Source organism: Gossypium hirsutum, chromosome D10, assembly GCF_007990345.1.
Source record: "Gossypium hirsutum isolate 1008001.06 chromosome D10, Gossypium_hirsutum_v2.1, whole genome shotgun sequence".
NCBI lineage: Eukaryota > Viridiplantae > Streptophyta > Magnoliopsida > Malvales > Malvaceae > Gossypium > Gossypium hirsutum.
Window position 1 is genome coordinate 9,456,028 of NC_053446.1, and position 18,794 is coordinate 9,474,821.

The 18,794-nt window shown below is 33.2% G+C and overlaps 2 protein-coding genes across 3 annotated transcripts; both read left to right on the forward strand.

Moving 5' to 3' along the window:
• Positions 1-13,139: 13,139 nt before the first annotated feature.
• On the forward strand, positions 13,140-15,580 carry LOC107914150 (pentatricopeptide repeat-containing protein At1g80550, mitochondrial). Of its 2 annotated transcripts, none has more exons than XM_041103058.1 (2): positions 13,140-13,471; positions 13,562-15,580. In XM_041103058.1, the coding sequence occupies exons 1-2, from the start codon at positions 13,410-13,412 to the stop codon at positions 14,973-14,975; spliced, it is 1,476 nt and encodes a 491-aa protein (XP_040958992.1). In that variant the 5' UTR covers positions 13,140-13,409; the 3' UTR covers positions 14,976-15,580. The 2 variants fall into 2 exon arrangements, with proteins under 2 accessions (XP_040958992.1, XP_016698431.2); XM_016842942.2 differs by having other exon boundaries at positions 13,143-13,407.
• A 181-nt stretch (positions 15,581-15,761) lies between these two features.
• LOC107915999 (AAA-ATPase At3g50940) lies at positions 15,762-17,806 on the forward strand. Its single transcript, XM_016845169.2, has 2 exons — positions 15,762-17,455; positions 17,561-17,806. Exons 1-2 carry the CDS (start codon positions 16,123-16,125, stop codon positions 17,692-17,694), a joined length of 1,467 nt encoding a protein of 488 aa, XP_016700658.1. The 5' UTR covers positions 15,762-16,122; the 3' UTR covers positions 17,695-17,806.
• Positions 17,807-18,794: the final 988 nt, after the last annotated feature.

The window sequence follows — 18,794 nt, forward strand, 5'->3', positions numbered from 1 at the left end:
TTACTACATCATTATTCGTAAATATCTTCATCGGTATCTTGACGAACCCATTGAAAGTGTGCACTAGTACTAGGGATATTGTCGTTTAAGTTTTGTGCTGGAAAGGGCAAAGTTTCTGATCTGTCGTCGATGTTATCTCTACTTCCACTGCCCATGTCAAACAAGTCTCTAGGGATGTTACGGAGTACAACGTACCAACCCTCATCAGTTGGATCTTTAGAGTAAAAAACTTGTTTGACTTGAGATGAGAATACATACGGCTCATCTATCAGTTGTTGTCCTGTGTGAACCAATCGGTCAAAATTCACCATTGTAAAACCAAATTGATCTTGCTTAATTCCACGAGCTGTATTAACATCGGCCCAATCACCTCGAAATAAGACAACTTTCCATTTGCCGTAGTAATCCAACTCAATTATGTCAGTAAGTTGTCCGAAATATTCCACATTTCCCTCGACAGGATTATTGTCCCTAGCACTAGCATAACTTGTAATTGCAGAATTGACAACTATTCCACAATTTTATGTTCTCCTCAACCTCTCGCGATATTTTGTATGAAATCTGAATCCGTTGATGAGGAATGCACTGTATCTTTTAACCACTCGATTTGGACCTTGGGAGAGCCATTTAACTTCGTCGTTTACGTTCTTTCCACTCCAAACCTATTGAACGGAAAGTAAACTGAGTAATTCAAAATGTTATGAGAAAACATTATTATTTGTAAGCGGAAGCTCCAACTGCATACCGTTGGCTTATCCATTCATAAAAAGATTCTGTAAACATCTTATTGATATCTCGATGTTGTGCTCTTCGGGAGCGCGCACGAGATCTCAATATTTGTTTGTACTCATTATTTTAAAAAAATGTTCACCGCGTTAGAAGATAAACAGTTATTAGTTTGATAAATATTTACCAAAGTTGTAGAACTTACTTCCGTAAAGGTTCCAATGATTCGTGGTGAAACAGAACATATCGATGTGCTTGTACCCACGATAAATGATCTAATTCTGCAATTTCAACTTTGCCGATTGGTTCTCCAAAACTTTGGAACAAATAAGTATCGGCTAAGTTATGGTCCGTGAGTCCAGCATTCCTATTTGGTCTGTTTAACCTTGTTTCAACATCTTCCAAATATCTTGAGCAGAAGGTCATACATTCCTCTGCCAAGTAGCCTTCAGCAATCGATCCTTCTGGATATCGCTTGTTGCGGCAGTAAGACTTTAATTTGGATAAGAACCTAAACACAGTATACAACATTTCTTAATTATTGAAACTAAAGGCATAGAGGTGAATGAGCGAAAATTTTAAAAATTTTAATTAACACCTTTCAATGAGATACATCCATCGATAGAAAATGGGTCCGCCAAGAATTGCTTCATGCGGGAAATAGATTATCAAGTGAACCATAATAGTGAAGAAGAAGGGTGGGAAGATTTTCTCCATGTTGCATAAAGTCAGAGCAGCTCTATCCTGTGCCTTCTGAAGTTCTTGAACATCCAAAACTTTGCCACAAATGGCTTTCATTATGTTGGATAGTTCAATTATACAAGACGTCACCTTCTTGGACATATAACATCGTAGAGCCACTGGCAGTAAATCTTGCATCAAGATGTGATAGTCATGTGATTTTAGCGAATATAATCTTCGATCTTTCACACTAACACATCGAGATATATTTGATGCACACGCATCTGGAACCTTCATATCCTTTAACACCGTGCAGAACACTTCTTTCTCCATCTTGGACATTGAAAAAATAGAAGGCGGCAACCGATATTTCTCATTCGGGAGTGGATTGGGATGAAGATCAGGTCAGATTTCCATTTGGACTAAATCAAGTCGACTCTGAAGATTGTCTTTCGATTTTCCGTCGACATTCAAAATTGTACCCACAATGTTCTCGCAGACATTTTTCTCAATGTGCATAACATCAGGATTGTGTCGTAAAAGGTGATGCTCCAAATAAGGTAACTCGAAAAAAATACTTCTTTTTTTCCACAAGTCCGCCTCATTAGGATCGTCCTCTTCGTCGGAGCTTTCATCAGCTTCATCATATGATCTTCTGTTTCTCTGCGTGTTTGGCGGTTGGTTCATCTTCCCATAAATGAAATTCATATCTTCCAACATGAACAAGATTTCAAAGCCACTGGTCTACGAAGGAGCTTCTCTAAACTCTTCAGTACCATCAAATATAGAGCTCTGAAATCTAAATCTATGATTTTCTGGTAACCACCGACGATGCCCCATGTAACAGAACTTCTTCCCATTGTACAACCATTGCGAACGTGTTTGTGCAGCACAACAAGGACACGCATAGCGACCCTTGGTACTCCAACCGGATAAATTGGCATAAGCGGGAAAGTCATTAACGGTCCACATCAAAGCTGCACGTAGATTAAAGTTCTCCTTTCTTAGCACATCGTATGTCTCGACACCAACCCACAATTGTTTTAACTCTTCAATAAGTGGCTGTAAATAAATGTCGATATCATTCCCGGGCCCTTTCTCGCCAGGGATAATCATAGATAAGATAAGGGAAGATTGCTTCATGCAAATCCACGGAGGTAGATTGTAAGGAACAAGCACTACTGGCCAAGTACTGTACGCAGTGCTCATGATCTTGAAAGGATTAAATCCATCAGATGCTAGCCCAAGCCTCACACTCCTAGGATCGCTTGCAAAGCCTGGAAATTTATTGTCAAATGATTTCCAAGCTAAAGAATCTGCCGGATGCCTTAACAATCCATCATCGGTTCGACCATCATGGTGCCACGTCATAGACTCTAGAGTCTTCGACGACATGAAAAGCCTTTGAAGCCTTGGTATCAGCGGAAAATACCGTAAAATCTTGACTGGCTTCTTTCTTGACTGTGCATCATTCTCATCGTCGTTCCCACCTTCCGCATTTTTACTTATCCAACGGGAGTGGCCGCATACATGACAGCATTGTTGATTTCTCCGATCTCCCCAATACAACATGCAGTCATTTGGGCAACTATGGATTTTGTTGTACCCAAGGTCTAAATCTTTTATCAATTTCTTCATATCTTTGCATGACTGAAGGATTTTTGCAAAAGGAAACATTTCTCTCAAGAACTCTAACAGCATTGTCAAAGAGTTTCCGGTCCACCCTCCCAAACATTTTAATTGAAAAAGACGAACACAGAAAGACATTTTTGAATATTTTGATCCCTCATACAGTTCGTCGTTCATGTCATTAAGTAGCGCGTAGAACTTCGCCGCTTCTTCGTTCGGCTATTCATGACGTACACTACTTCCCGGTTCGGTAAAAGCATTTCTCCCAATATTACAATCATCAGAAGCCACAAAGTCCGCTGGAAACGACTGGACACCATGAGTGTGCATATTAAATGCATCCCGCAACATACCTTCCATGTCATCCCCTCTATCAGACTGGTGGTAAGTAGTACTGCCATAAGATACATCCATCCTTGAAGAGGAAGTACTAGGCGGGCATTCTCCATGAAAAAGCCATTGTTTATAACCCCGAACAAACCCATCAACAATTAGATGCTCGTACACAACTTCACGATAATGCCAGTTTATGTTGACACACTTCTTACAAGGGCAAAGAATCATGTTCTCCTGGCTTGCATATTGGAATGCAAAATTTAGAAAAGTCTGAACTCCATTTCGATAACCGTCGCTTACCCTTGACAAATTCATCCAAGACCGGTCCATTTCTTATTTCATGTCTGATTTGCACCAGAAATTACAAGGGTAAGTTGTTCAGTGGTAACCAGAAATGAGTTTTTTTAAATATATATCATATGATATATATTTATGTATTAAGTCAATTATGTAAATCATGTACATGTATAAGTTATGTAAGTTATGTAGTAAGTAAGCTATTTAAGTTGTGTAGTATGTAAGTTATGTAAGTTTTCAAAGTAATGTATGTTATGTAAGTTGTAAGTTATTATGTATTATGTAGGTTATGTAAGTTATGTAAGTTTTGTATTATTTAAGTTGTGTAAGTTATGGATGCTATGTAAGTAATGTGTATTATGTAAGCTTATATAAGTTAATATGTAACTAATGTAATGTTTTTTACTTATTTGAGAATTTTATATAAGTCATGTATTATGTAAGTTATGTATTATGTAAGTTTAATAAGTGTATGTGTGATAGTTATATAAGTTTATTGAATATTAATAAGTTAATTTGTCGTAAAAAAATATATTTTAGTAAGTAATGTAAGTCATGTAAAATGTACTTAATAATATATATTTAAGTAATGTAAGATATCAATTTTAAAATAATATATTAATAAGTCATGTAAAATATACTTAATAATATATATTTAAGTAATGTAAGATATCAATTTTAAAATATATATTCATTAATAAGTCGTGTAAAATATACTTAATAATATATATTTAAGTAATGTAAGATATCAATTTTAAAATATATATTCATTAATAAGTTAAATGAAATTGTAAAAATATATTTAAAAAAATAATAAATTTTGAAATTATATATTAACTTTAAAATATATATATTAACGACTAATTTATATTAAACATGCAATCAAGTAATAATTTGTTGAGAATTCATTATATAATGAATTTATTAAACATTCAATCAATTAACTAACCAAAATTGATAATTCATTGACATTCAATCAATTAATCGATCAATTTATTGAATCATCTTAGATTATTAAACATTTATTAATTGAAATAAAATTGTAAATCGATAAAATTGCAAATCGATAATTATAAATACAGTATAATTATGAATATATATTCGAATAATTATAAAATTAAATAAAATTATATAAACTTATTTCAAAATTACCCATAACAACTAACAACTATACATGAGAAAAATCAAGGCTATATTAACATCAGAAAACAAATTTTGCATCCTTATCAACAATGCCATTTGCAGGATACCTGAAAAATTTTGAATTCATGCCTAGTGCTGAAATGATTTATGGGAATGGCATGAAAGAATTCTGGAAAGTAAATATTGACTTCGATATCAAACATACAACCACTTCATCTAAAATTGGAATGCATGCAAAATATAATTAAATTAGGAGTAAATACTGGGAAAAAAAAAGAAAAAGAAAAACATATGCAAATTACACCCAAATAAACAGGAAAAAATAAAACACTTTAACTCTAAATCCATTACTGCAAAATAACAGTTAGGCACCTATAGCAATTCAATTCGGATTTCAGTTTGGTTATAAAAAGTTACAACAAAATCAAACCAATTCAATGCTTGTTTTTTCCCTACAAATATCAATTTTGGACTCAACAAAGTGAGACCGATTACGAGTAAAGGAGGTTCCTGATGAGTGAATGTTGGAGTTAACAAAAACATAAAGATGATGGGTGAATGTTAGTGATTTAGCAACATGACTCGACAGAGGCAATTGTGTTAGTCAGCTGGCTTGTTATAATTAATTTGAGTTTATTATATTTGATGTAAAAAGAGCTTAAATCAATGTATCGGTTTTTATCTATTGTTCAAAGTTCTTCTACTGAGTTCTAAGTTTCATTTTGTGCTTGTATATATATGTTATCTTTGCCTCTTTACATTAATCACACTCAAAATTTATTCTCTTTTCACTATTTTAGTCTTTTCTTTTATCTTTTCGTTGCTTTCACTCAACCAATCACATTCTTAGCGTGATTAGATTGCGGAATTCAATAGAGGCAAAGCGAAAGAGTTGTATTAGAATTACTAAAAATATCGAGAGAGTTTGACATTAAAATTCTAATATTAGATCTCTAAGTTTATCAAGTTAGGTGATATATACTTAAGAACATTAATGAAACTGTAGGGTTGTATATGCAAATAACCGAAAGAAATTAGAAGCCTTAGCTAAATCATATTTAAGTAACATGCATGTTTTGGATGTATTTTAACACGCAAATTACGTATAGCAATTCAATATAATCAAACAGAATAATGGTTTTTCTTTAACAAAAAAGTTTCCATTGAAAAGTTTTTAAAACAAATTCATTGGATAAAACGTAAAATGCCAATAACTTTTCTACGCCATAACACTCAAATTAGTAGCAGACTAAAGGCATTTCACATAAAAGAAACAGGTCGTACCCTAAACCCACTATCGAACTAATCAAAAGCAGCGAGTAATTTACTCATAAAGGACCGATTTTTGAGCATCAAGGAGTCCAATAAAAGCAACCATATCAGAACTAAGGACCCAAAGCCACTAATTTTAAAATATTAAATTATAAACCGACAGCTTTATACCTTGGAAAGGGAATTGCCCAAAACTGAAGATGGAAACCGAATTGACTAATTGAGGCGTCTTCTCCTCCGTTTCAGCCTTGGAGCTTCTGGGGAAGTTGGAAGATTGAAAGCGTCGGTTGCTACGAGGAATGAGTAAAAACAACAGCAACCAAGAAGCGATTAATAGACATTAAGGCATGAAGAAAAAGACGGTTGCGGCGCAGAGAAGAAGCAACAACGGCACCATTAACGCAGGAAGGGTTAGTAGTCGAACTTACCGATGGTTTTGGCGCTGGAAACGGACGGACGGAGTGATGCAGCACAGGAGACGGCAGAGTAGCAGGTGGTCGGGTTTGGGGGGCTGTTAGGGATTGGGGGAAATTTTAGGGATTTGGGGGATAAGTGAGGGAGAAAGCTCGATCGGGTGTATTTGGTCAGACTGATGGAAAAAATACGACGCCGTTCTCATCTAAAAACATATCCAATTGCGGCGTTTTAAGCAAAGCGCCACAAAATGTAGGTCAAAAATTTGCGGCGTTTTATACTAAGCGCCACTAACTATAACTCAAAACGTGGTCGCTTTATCAACACTTACCTCAAACTCGTGGCGTTTTCGATAAAACGCCACTAATAACATTAACAAAACGGTAACGTTTCTACAAATGTTTGACCAATTTTGAGGCGTTTTAAGTAAAGCGCCACTAAAAATAACTCAAAACGAACCCGTTTCCCCAACAGTTTACCCAATTTTGTGGCGTTTTTCACAAACGCCACTAATACAATAGACAAAAACGACAACATTTCAATAAACATAATTAAAATTTTGAGGTGTTTCATGGAAAGCGCCACTAATTGCAACGTAAAACGATGCAGTTTCATTAACTCCTAATCCAACTTTCCGGCGTTTTTCAAAGCGCCACTAATATAGATGAACAAAACGGTGCCGTTCCCCTTCCCAGTGACAGGATTAAAGTCAATTTGATCCAAAATTAAAACCAATGTTATAAAATGGGAAAATTAATAATAAAAAAATGAGAGAGTAATACATTTAAAAAAAATAAATTCGCATTTTAAACCCGCTTAAATTATAATTTCTAATCCTTAAACCTTAAAAACCAAACCCTAATCCCTAAACCACAAACCCTAAATCCTAAACCCTAAACCCCAAAACCCCGAACAGTAAAAGTCAAAACCAAAAGTCCCAAACCGTAATTTTCCTAAACCATATTTTAGGGTTCATTGCATGGCCAATGTTACTGTACAAAACATAGATTTTATATTCATATATTAAATTGCATGAATCTTTAGTAAAATCTAAATGTTCTTCAATTTTTAAACAGTATCATTAAACCCTAAACACAAACTCTAACACATAAACTATTAACCCAAAATAATAAACAGTAAATTGTAATCCCTAAAACTCTAAACCATGGACATTAAATCATATATTCTATAATGCAAACCCAATAGGCCTAACCTGACCCCGAATTTTTAAACCCTAAATCACTAACACTTATCTTCTAACCTTTAAACCCTAAACCCCGGTCCTAACTTGTACTAACCCTAAACTTTATTTAATACATAAATTAAAAAATATTAATTAATCAAAACCCTAAATCGTAACCCGAATCCCTAACCCTTAACCCTTAAACCATATTTTATAAAATTAAAACACACTAATTAATCTAAACCGTAAAGCCTAACCTGACACCGAATCCATAAACCTTAAATCCCTAACTTCTTAATCTATAACCCCTAAATTAAAACCCTCAAATTAACTGGAATCCATAATTCCATAATCTATATAAACATTCAATTTGTAACTCTTAAACCGACCTTAAATCCTAAATTAACCGTATACCTTAAACCGCATATGTATTAAACCCTAAACTATAACGATAAATAATAAAATATTTTAAAATTAATACTATCGTATCTTTTACAATTATATATGAAATTATTTAATATATATAAATTATAAATCAATCAGTCATGTATTTTAAAATTTTTTAAAATTATCTTAAATAATACTATTTCAATATTTCCATTTTTAACAAATATTCAATTAAACATAAATTGAATTTTAATTAATATAAATAAACAAATTAAAATATAAAAAACATATAAAATGATTTTGTGGCGCTTTAAGGAAAAACGCCGCTAAAGCACTAAAAAGATCCAAAACGATGCCGTCTTGCTTAGGTTTTTTGTGGCGTTTTCGTAAAAGCCCCGCTAGTACTATACTTCAGCGGCGTTTTTAACCAAGCGCCACTAATTCTAATACTCCTAAAGACCAAAACTCTGCGTTTTGGTTAAGATGATTTGCGGCGCATCCGACAAATGCCGCTGATGATATACTTTAGCGGCGTTTTTAATCAAGCGCCACTAATTCTAATACTCCTAAAGACCAAAACTCTGCGTTTTGGTTAAGATGATTTGCGGCGCATCAGACAAACGCCACTGATGATATACTTTAGCGGCGTTTTTAATCAAGTGCCACTAATTCTAATACTCCTAAAGACCAAAACTCTGCGTTTTGGTTAAGATGATTTGCGGCGCGTCCGACAAACGCCGCTGATGATATACTTTAGCGGCGTTTTTTATCAAGCGCCACTAATTCTAATACTCCTAAAGACCAAAACTCTGCGTTTTGGTTAAGATATCTAGAGGCGCTTCCCACCAAACGCTGCTATAACTATCCTTTACTGGCGTTTTCCTTAAACGCCACTAATTATAGTATACATCAAGACCAAAACGGAGCGTTTTGATTAGGATATCTTGCGGCGTTTAATGCTATGCGCCGCTAATACTATACATTAGCGGCGTTTTATTTATAAGCGCCACTAATTGCAATATACATCAAGACCAAACTCTGCGTTTTGGTTAACATCGTTTGCGGCGCTTCCCATAAGCGCCGCTAATACTATACATTATTGGCGTTTTTTCGTAAGCGCCACAAATGCCAATATACATCAAGACCAGAACGCTGCGTGTTGGTCTTGATATTTTGCGGCGCTATGTGGTAAACGCCACTAATGATATTCTATAGCGGCGTTTTATTAGAATCGCCGCTAATGCTAGATCTTTAGTGGCGTTTTTTACTTTGCGCTGCCAATGGTCGATTTTTAGAGGCGTTTGTTATCAAAATGCCACAAGATATGCCGCTAAAAGCCTGTTCTGGTGTAGTGCTAGGGAGCAATTTGACCATTGGTTTGGACGATTGTTTCCAACTTTCTTAAATTTAATTTCTAAGATATTTGACTTTGGTTAATGCATCTGACTTTGGATTGTGGTTAAGAAAAACTACATCATATGAGAGCTTTAATTTACTTCTGGGATAATGTCATATTTGGCATCTATATTTTTATAAATGTTCAATGTGGTATCTATATTTTAAAATGTCTGATGTAATACCTAAACTATTAATCTGTGTATTATTTGACTTATACTTTGAAAATGTTTAATGTGGTACATGAACTATCAATTTGTGTATTATTATGGTACATGAAGTTAACACCCATAGTAAATACTAAATTAACCAATAAAAATTCGACACGTGATTTTTTCTTTAAATAATCAATTCCACATGGATAATATAATATTACGTGAAAAGACAGATAGAACCAAAAAAAATGATAATCAAAATCAAGTTATTCAACTTCCTATTAAGCTCAATAAGTTAAGCAAGAGATATAAATTTTGAGAAATTTTGTTTTCGATAAATTCAAAAAAATTTGGGTTCTTTTTAATTGAAGAAATTTTGAGTTAAAATTTGACGTTTCTTAAAGTTAAATTTACTTTATTTAAGTTTAGTTTTTACTTTTTAATTTAATTCTATTTATTTTATTTATATTTTTATATGATGTTATATTATCCACATGAAATAAATGATTTTGAAAATAAATTCACGTGCCGAATATCCAGATTTAGCATTTACTAAAGGTGTTAACTCTAGAGATTATAGTAATACACTGATTATCAATCATATGATAAAATTGAGTTAAAATGCATACGATCAATTCATGTATTGCACATGTAAAAAGGTTAGTATATATTATATTACAAAGTCTAAAATGGTAAAAAAATTAGTATATACATTATATTATAAGGTCTAAAACAAAAGTTGACGAGGATAATTTAATTTACTGACAGGTAGATAGCTTATTTTTATGTTAAATTTTTTTTTTAACTATTTTAGGTTATTATTCAATTATAAATACTAATTTTAGGAAAACTACCAACAACCATACATTTTTTTAAGGGTGCCATTTATGTGTACAAAATTCAAAAACACTTTTATGTTTGGATTGGTTCAATCAATCTATATTGATTTGTAAAATAAAAAAATATGGGATTTTATTTTAATAAAATTGAGAGAATCGCAACTGATTCTTTTTATCTGTTGTGATCAATTACTTATAAAGCAATCTGTTTAAAAATGAATCTTTTAAAATCTTTATTAAAGAAAAACATAAATTTTTAACATTGCAATGCTTAAAATTGATACATCGTATTATTTCAAATTTTAAAAATACGAATTTAATTTTGACATTTAAATAATTAAATGTGATCCCATGAAAAAAACTTATTTATTTATTTACATATTTTTAGAGTAAAACACATTTTATTCCAAAACAAAAATATCTCTTTTTAACTTTGATTAAGACAAAAATATCGAGTTTTATTTAAAAAGATAAAGTTTTCGATTTGATTTGGAAAAGGGAATCTCGATTTTAATAAAGATCGATGACTACTAATCCAATATAATAATAGATTCACTATATATGTTAAATATGAATGTTGACATTTTATTTTTGGGTAAACTATTAAAATAGTCACTTTTGTTTGTCTCATGTTACATTTTAGTTACTTATATTTGAAATATTACGTTTTAGTCATTTATATTATCATTTTGTCACATTTTGGTTAACTGTTGTTAATGGTGTAAAGACAATCTGACGTGGCTCGTTATTTCATCATATCAGACTAAAATTTTAGGCCAAATTTCACAACTAGTTCATGTACTTTTATTTTTTTGAACAACTTAATATTTTTCTTTTTATTTCTTTATTTTTCTTCCATTCTTCACCCCCTTTATTTTTTCTTTCTTAACATATTCTTCACTATAAAAACATAATCTTTGCCCACCGAATAAACCAAGTCCTTGTTTTTTCACATGATTCCTAAATTGAATTTCACTCAAAATCGAATACCAATAATTCTTAATCAAATCTCGATTTGAATCTAACCTAATTTTGAAACTAAAACTAGATGTATTTCATCAATATAAAAAGGGTAAACTACCAAAATAGTCACTTTTGTTTGCCTCAGGTTACATTTTAGTCACTTTTGTTTGAAATGTTACGTTTTAGTCACTTACATTATCGTGTTGTAACATTTTAGTCACTGAGTCGTTAATTGCCGACAATGGTGTAACGATAAGCTGAGTGGCACGCTAAATCATCATTTCAAACGAAAATTTTAAGTTAAATTCTACAATTGGTCCCTATATTTTTTCATTTTCAACAATTTAAAAAATTTCTTTTATGTTCTTCTAACTTTTTTTTCCATTCTCTTATGCTTCTCCCTCTATTTTCCTCCCTTCTTCATTTCTTTTAACATAGTTTTTCTATGTTTTCCATTTGTAACTAGTCCACAAGTTCGCCTCACTCGGAAAAATTAAATTGTTCAAAAAAATAAAACATAGAAAAACTACGTTGAAAGAAATGGAGAAGGGAGGAAAACAAAGGGAGAAGCATAAGAGAATGAAAAAGAAAGAAAGTTAAAAAAACATAAAAGAAAAAAATTAAATTGCTCCAAACGAAAAAATATGGGACCGATTGTATAAATTAACCTAGAATTTTTGTTTGAAATGGTGATTTAACGTGCCACATCAGTTTACTGTTACACCGTTAACAGAAACTAACGGCTCAGTGACTAAAATGTTACAACGTGATAACATAAGTGACTAAAACGAAACATTTCAAACATAAGTGACTAAAATGTAACATGAGCCAAACAAAAGTGACTATTTTAATAGTTTACCCATATAAAAAACCATATCCTTAATCAAATCTAAATATAAACTGAATTTTTTATATTCGTTACAATTTTTTCCCTTTCCAAATTTTGACAGAATCGTGTAGATTATTCCTTTCCTTTCCTTTTATTTTCTGGCAAATAAAATTAAGCAAAAAATTAATTTAAACCTTATTGGATATTCCCTAGCAAGCTTGATTGGAAGCCGAGCATGGATGAACCGGATAGAGAAAGGAATCATGGAACCAAACTAGTTTGGGTAAAGTTGAGGGTAAGTTTCATATGGTGGTCATTTTAGTCATTGAGAGTGTCGAGCTCGTTTGAAGAATCTATGAAACAACGTAATTTCGAGATGGCGAGAATGTTGTAGGTAAGGTAAATAAGGTGGTCATGGGGGTTGGTTAGGAGGTTGAGGGAATGAACTCGAGAAACTTTTTTCATTTATCTTGTCTCATGGGCATAAAAAAAATCTTAATTTTAAAAAAATTAAACTCTTATTTTTTATTCAATTTTGTATTTAAATTTTTATAATGTATTAAAAAATTCTTAAATTAAAACAAAATTAAACTCTTATTTTCTATTAATTTTATATTTAAAATTTATAATGTATTAAAAATTATTGAATTAAAAAAAACAATTAAACTCTTACTTTTTCTTTTTGACTGTTAACTTTAACAGTTTACCGTTAAAATTAATTGTCCATAATTTACATCGTGATTATAACTCGAGTACCTTTAACTGAAAAAATTTGAGATAGTTAACTTTAACAGTCAAGTGTTAAAAGTTAACGATTAAAGAGTTTTTTTTTTCTATACATTTTAACAATTTAAGTACCTAATTAAATAAAAAAAAATCCGAACTTAATTGCTTTTTAAAGCTTGAAAGCTATTTACACCAAAATTTTTTTCTTTACTTTATTTCCTTTTTTACCCTCTTTTCTTTTTTTCTTCCCACTTAACGCCGCCGCAACCGGTCGACCGCCATCACCATGGAGCTCTTCTTTTTTCACTCTTCAATTCTATCTAGTCAGATCACCAAGAACCGGACCCAAACTTCATGAAACAAAGGCGAAAGCTTTGAACCTTTTCTTTCTCCGATCTCCAACCTACACCGTCGGATCGTCTTCGGTCGTTGGTATGTTGTTCCCCTTGTCCGAATACGCCTCGTCACCGTTCGGATCGTCGAGCGGAGTCCCAGAGTTCCGGTTCTGAACTCAATCGGAGAAGTTAAGCCAATTCCTCTCCTTCTTTGTTTTTCTCACTGATTTCTCTTTTTGGGTTTCTTGCAGGTTTCAAGACAGAGGCTTGGCTTGGATGGCCATAGTCCATGGTTGTGCAAGAATGATTTTTTCAATCTCCGCAAAACGCCTCAGCCCCTTTTCACTGATTTCACCAATTCATCGACTCTTTTCCTCTAATTCTCACTCTATATTCCCAAACGCCACTCCTCATTTCCACTCTCAGTCCCCAAATCCCCTCCCGGACCAATCCCATGTCGACCACCGAACCGTCCACGAAACCCTCTCTTGCTACTCCGAAGACTGGAAACGCGCCTTTGAGTTCTTCAATTGGGTCGAAGCAGCTTGCCACTTCACCCACACCACAGACACCTTCAACAAGATGTTGGACATTTTGGGTAAGTATTTTGAGTTTGATCTTTCATGGGATTTGGTTCGTAGAATGAAGAACAACCCTTATTCGATGCCCAATCATGCCACGTTTCGCATCATGTTTAAGCGTTATATAACTGCCCATCTTGTTAATGAAGCTATTGCTACTTTTGATAGATTAGGGGAATTCAATTTGAAAGATAATATTTCATTCTGTAACCTTGTTGATGCACTTTGTGAGTATAAGCATGTAATTGAGGCACATGAATTGTGCTTTTTCGGTAGAAGTAAGGACTTGGGTTTTAATGTGAATGATACTAAGATTCATAATATGATTCTTCGTGGGTGGTTTAAAATGGGGTGGTGGAGTAAATGTAGGGAATTTTGGGAAGAAATGGATAAAAAGGGTATTAAGAAAGATTTGCATTCTTATTCTATTTACATGGATATAATGTGCAAGTGTGGGAAGCCGTGGAAGGCAGTGAAGTTGTATAAGGAGATGAAGAAGAAAGGGATGAAGTTGGATGTTGTGGCGTATAATACTGTAATTTGTGCTATTGGTGTTTCAGACGGTGTGGAATTTGGTGTTGGGGTATTCAGGGAGATGAGGGATTTGGGTTGTGAGCCGAATGTTGTCACTTATAATACGGTTATAAAGCTTTTGCTTGAGAATGGGAGGGTGAGGCAAGCTTATTCCGTGCTTGACCAAATGCTGAAGAACGATTGTGCACCTGATGTGATTACATACCATTGCTTTTTTGGGTCTCTTGAGAAGCCTAGAGAGATACTTAAGTTGTTTGATTTGATGATTAGGAATGGGGTTCAGCCAAGGATGGACACATATGTGATGCTTATGAGGAAGTTTGGGAGATGGGGATTTCTTCGACCGGTTTTTATGGTTTGGAAGAAGATGGAAGAACTAGGAAGTAGCCCGAATGAGTTTGCATACAATGCTCTGATTGATGCGTTGATTGAAAAGGGCATGTTAGATATGGCTCGGAAGTATGATGAGGAAATGTTAGCCAAAGGGATTTCATCTAAGCCAAGGGAAGAATTGGGAACAAAGCTGTTGCAAGGAGAACCTCACACTTAATAACTGCAAAATGCTTATACATTATTTTGAAAACGAAGTTGCCACTGAAATTCTGCTCTCAAATGAAAGGAAAGAGGGTGTGCGAGCCTGAATTATGCTCAGTAGGGCAGTGCCTTTTATATATGTTGAAAAGAATAGCAAGTCCTTGCTGGATAGTGTAGGCCAAAGTATAACACTTTATGGGCAGTAATGTGGGATACTAGTATTGATTTAGTTAAGCGTGAATGAGGGCATGTGAACATGTTTTGATAAGATTAAGGATTGCTGAGTGCCAAAGGTGAAGTACATCCGATGATGGTGCCTGCCTGATTTTGCCTAAGGTCTAAGAAGAGCTGGGATGGAGCTTAATCTGCAGTAAGGTGGCGTTTGGTATGAGGATGGTTCAGAAAAGAGACTTTTCTTACATTAGAAACTATCATGTTTCAGCAGCGGCCCCAAATCCCCGTTGATATTGAGGAAGCACTTTTTTTCTTTTTTCATTTTTAATCATTTTAATTATAGATTATTTTTGTAGTCCTAATCTTTAATCACAAATGTCAATAATCTTGTATTATATTTTGTAGTCTAAATTTTTGATATCAATTAAGAATTTATTTTGACGGGGATCCTTTGTTGTAACGAATTTAATGTCACAAATATTGTATTAAACATGATAATTCAAAATCAATAGAGGTCAAACTAAACTTAATCGTTAGTTATTTTTTATGACATTATAACCAAGTCAGCGGTCTAATTTGAAACATTAGGAATGGAAATGTCAAGGTTGAAAAGGTCTTGGGATGAAATTAAATCCATAATATTTATCTAATTTTTTAAAATGTTAAACAACTTATATAAATTTTGATGAATTCATTCTATTTATGTTGTGTTGGTATTATTTTTTGTATTGCATATTTATTATATTCAATTCAAAAGAAATGTCACAAGACCTTGGAGAAGAAGGAAAGGAAATGTCAAAGTCCAAATATTATAGTCTCCTCTGAAATGGTCAGCAAAGCTCCATATAAATTTTGGTGAGCCATCTCAAATGAAAGCCAGGATTTGTGGGTTTTACCTATAGCCTCACAAACATTCTCTGAAAACCTTTTCATCAACACAAATATTTTCAAATATTTTCAACAAGACCCACCATCAAAACTTCACAAAAATGTTGTCTCAGAGGAAAGAGATGAAAACCAATGGCCTTTTATCAACAGCAGCCTCCATAGCAGCCACAGCAATGGTGATTCGTACCATTGCCAACGATTTCTTCCCAGCAGAAATCACCAACTACTTTTCCATGCGCTTACGGGGCCTATCTCACCGTTTCTCTTCTCAGTTAACAATTGTGATAGATGAATTCAGAGGGCATGTTGTAAACCAAGTGTTTGAAGCTGCTGATGCATACTTGGGAACCAAAACTGCAACCCCTTCCATCCAAAGAGTTAAGGTGGGCAAAACTGACAAGGACAACAACTTATCTTTATCCATGGATCGAGGTGGAACATTGGTCGATGTTTATGAAAATGTTGAGATGAAATGGAAACTGGTTTGTTCCCAAGTTCCTTCCCACAACCATGGGGATGTTAATTCATCTCAAAGGTCTGAAGTTAGACACTATGAGCTAAGTTTTCATAAGAGGAACAAAGATTTAGTGATTGATTCATACTTGCCTTACATTTTAGAAAGGGCAAAGTTGATGAGAGAAGAGAATAAGAGTATAAAACTCCACACAGTTGTTTATGGAAGATGGGATGACGACGAGGTCATATTTAAACACCCAATGACGTTCAACAGTTTGGCTATGGATTGGGAGCTGAAAAGGGCTGTAATGGAGGATCTTGAAATGTTTACAAATGGGGAAGAATACTATAAAAGAGTTGGTAAAGCTTGGAAACGTGGATATCTGTTGTATGGTCCTCCAGGGACAGGCAAATCAAGTTTGATAGCAGCAATGGCTAATCACTTGAAATATGATATCTATGACTTGGATCTTACTGACGTCCGTAATAACTCGGATCTTCGGTTTTTGTTGCTCTCCATTTCTAGCCGGTCCATACTAGTCGTCGAGGATATTGACTGCTCTATCGAGCTAGAAAACCGAGAATCGGAGGAGGCCGAAGCTCATAGCAATCAAGGTGATAATCAAATAACATTGTCTGGACTTTTGAATGTCATTGATGGGCTTTGGTCATGCTGTGGTGAAGAACGAATCATAATCTTCACGACGAATCATAAAAAACGGTTAGAGCCGGCACTGGTGAGACCTGGTCGGATGGACATGCATGTTCACATGTCATACTGCAATGCATCCGTATTCAAGCAGCTTGCCTTCAACTATTTTGGGATTAGGGATCATGGTGTTTTCGAGCAGATTGAGAAGCTGTTGGAGGAAGTGAATGTGAGCCCTGCAGAAGTTGCAGGGGAGTTGTTGAAGAAGAACAGCAACTCCAATGCAGAGGCTGCCTTTCAAGGCTTACTCAAATTCCTACATGAAAAAAGTAATTATTCAGTCAATGTTGTTAAAAATTAATATTATAAAAAAAATAAGCTTATAAAGCTTGAGTATAGTAGTAATGATAATAATTTTAAAGGTTTTTTTACAGAAGAAAAAGGCGAGGAAGAGACTGTCAACATACCATCATCTGTCCAATTCTCAACAATTTCCATCAACCAGTCAAGCCGTGGGCGTGGGAGAGGGAGAAGAGGACGTGGTCGCTTTCGGCATTCAGGCCGCTAGACTAATTTTTGGAAAGAAATAATCACTAATTCTTTTTTATCAAGTATTTTTTTAACCTTCAAAGTTGTAACCCGTCATTACTTCCATATTTATTTTTTTTATGAGTTTGACATTTATAGTTACTGGGCACAGAATATCATATAATCCTTTTTCGGGCACAGTAATAAGAAAAATAAAAAGTGAAAATTCAAAAGAACAATGTAAAAAGAATCTTAATTTTTAGAATATATAATATTATTGAAAATACATAAAATTAAAATAATGACATTTTTAAGAATAGAAAAACACCCACAAAATTCTCAAGTTTTTTAAATATATTAGAAGATATTTCAAATATCATGAAATTTTTCCTAAATTTTATAGTAAGGTAAATTTGTAAAATAGATAAATTCAAAAGAAGTGGAAATTCTATGAAAATAAAATAAAATTCTTAATTAAAAAAAGAAAAATTCCATGCGAGGTCTACAATATGTATCTAGCTTCTTCTTTTTATCCCAATAATATAAATTTTTTAAAAAATTCAATCTACCACATATTATTATTTACTAGTTTTCTTCTTTACTTGTGTTGCACGTGGTATACATTTTTTTAAAGATAAAAGATAAAAATAAATAACATATTTAATGTAAATAATATTTTATGAATTAATAAACATAGTTGAAATCATAATTTAAGTAATAATACAAAATTATTCAAAGTAATTTTGTATGACATACGATATATATTATACGATGAAAGTGTTTATCAAAGTAGCATAAATATATTTTGGGCTAAACTATTGAAATAGTCACTTTTATTTACCTTAGGTTACATTTTAGTTACTTATGTTTGAAATGTTATATTTTAGTCACTTATGTTATCATATTATAACATTTTAGTCACTAAGTCGTTAATTTTTGTTAACGGTGTAACTATAAGCTACTTGGCATGTTAAATCATCATTTCAAACAAAAATTTTAGGTTAAATTATACAATTGATCCCCATATTTTTTGTTTTGAGTAATTTGCCTTTTTTCTTTTATGTTCTTTTAACTTTCCTTTTTTTCTTCTTCTTTATTTTCCATTCTCTTCTATTTCTCCCTTTGTTTTCCTTTCTTCTC

Excerpts from the sequence above, each read along its gene's own strand:
- LOC107914150 (XM_041103058.1), top strand. The coding sequence starts at position 13,410 with ATGTTGTTCCCCTTGTCCGAATACGCCTCGTCACCGTTCGGATCGTCG. Across the intron at positions 13,472-13,561 it reads TCGTCGAGCGGAGTCCCAGA|GTTTCAAGACAGAGGCTTGG; the intron begins GTTCCGGTTCTG and ends GGTTTCTTGCAG.
- LOC107915999 (XM_016845169.2), top strand. The coding sequence starts at position 16,123 with ATGTTGTCTCAGAGGAAAGAGATGAAAACCAATGGCCTTTTATCAACA. Across the intron at positions 17,456-17,560 it reads CAAATTCCTACATGAAAAAA|AAGAAAAAGGCGAGGAAGAG; the intron begins GTAATTATTCAG and ends GTTTTTTTACAG.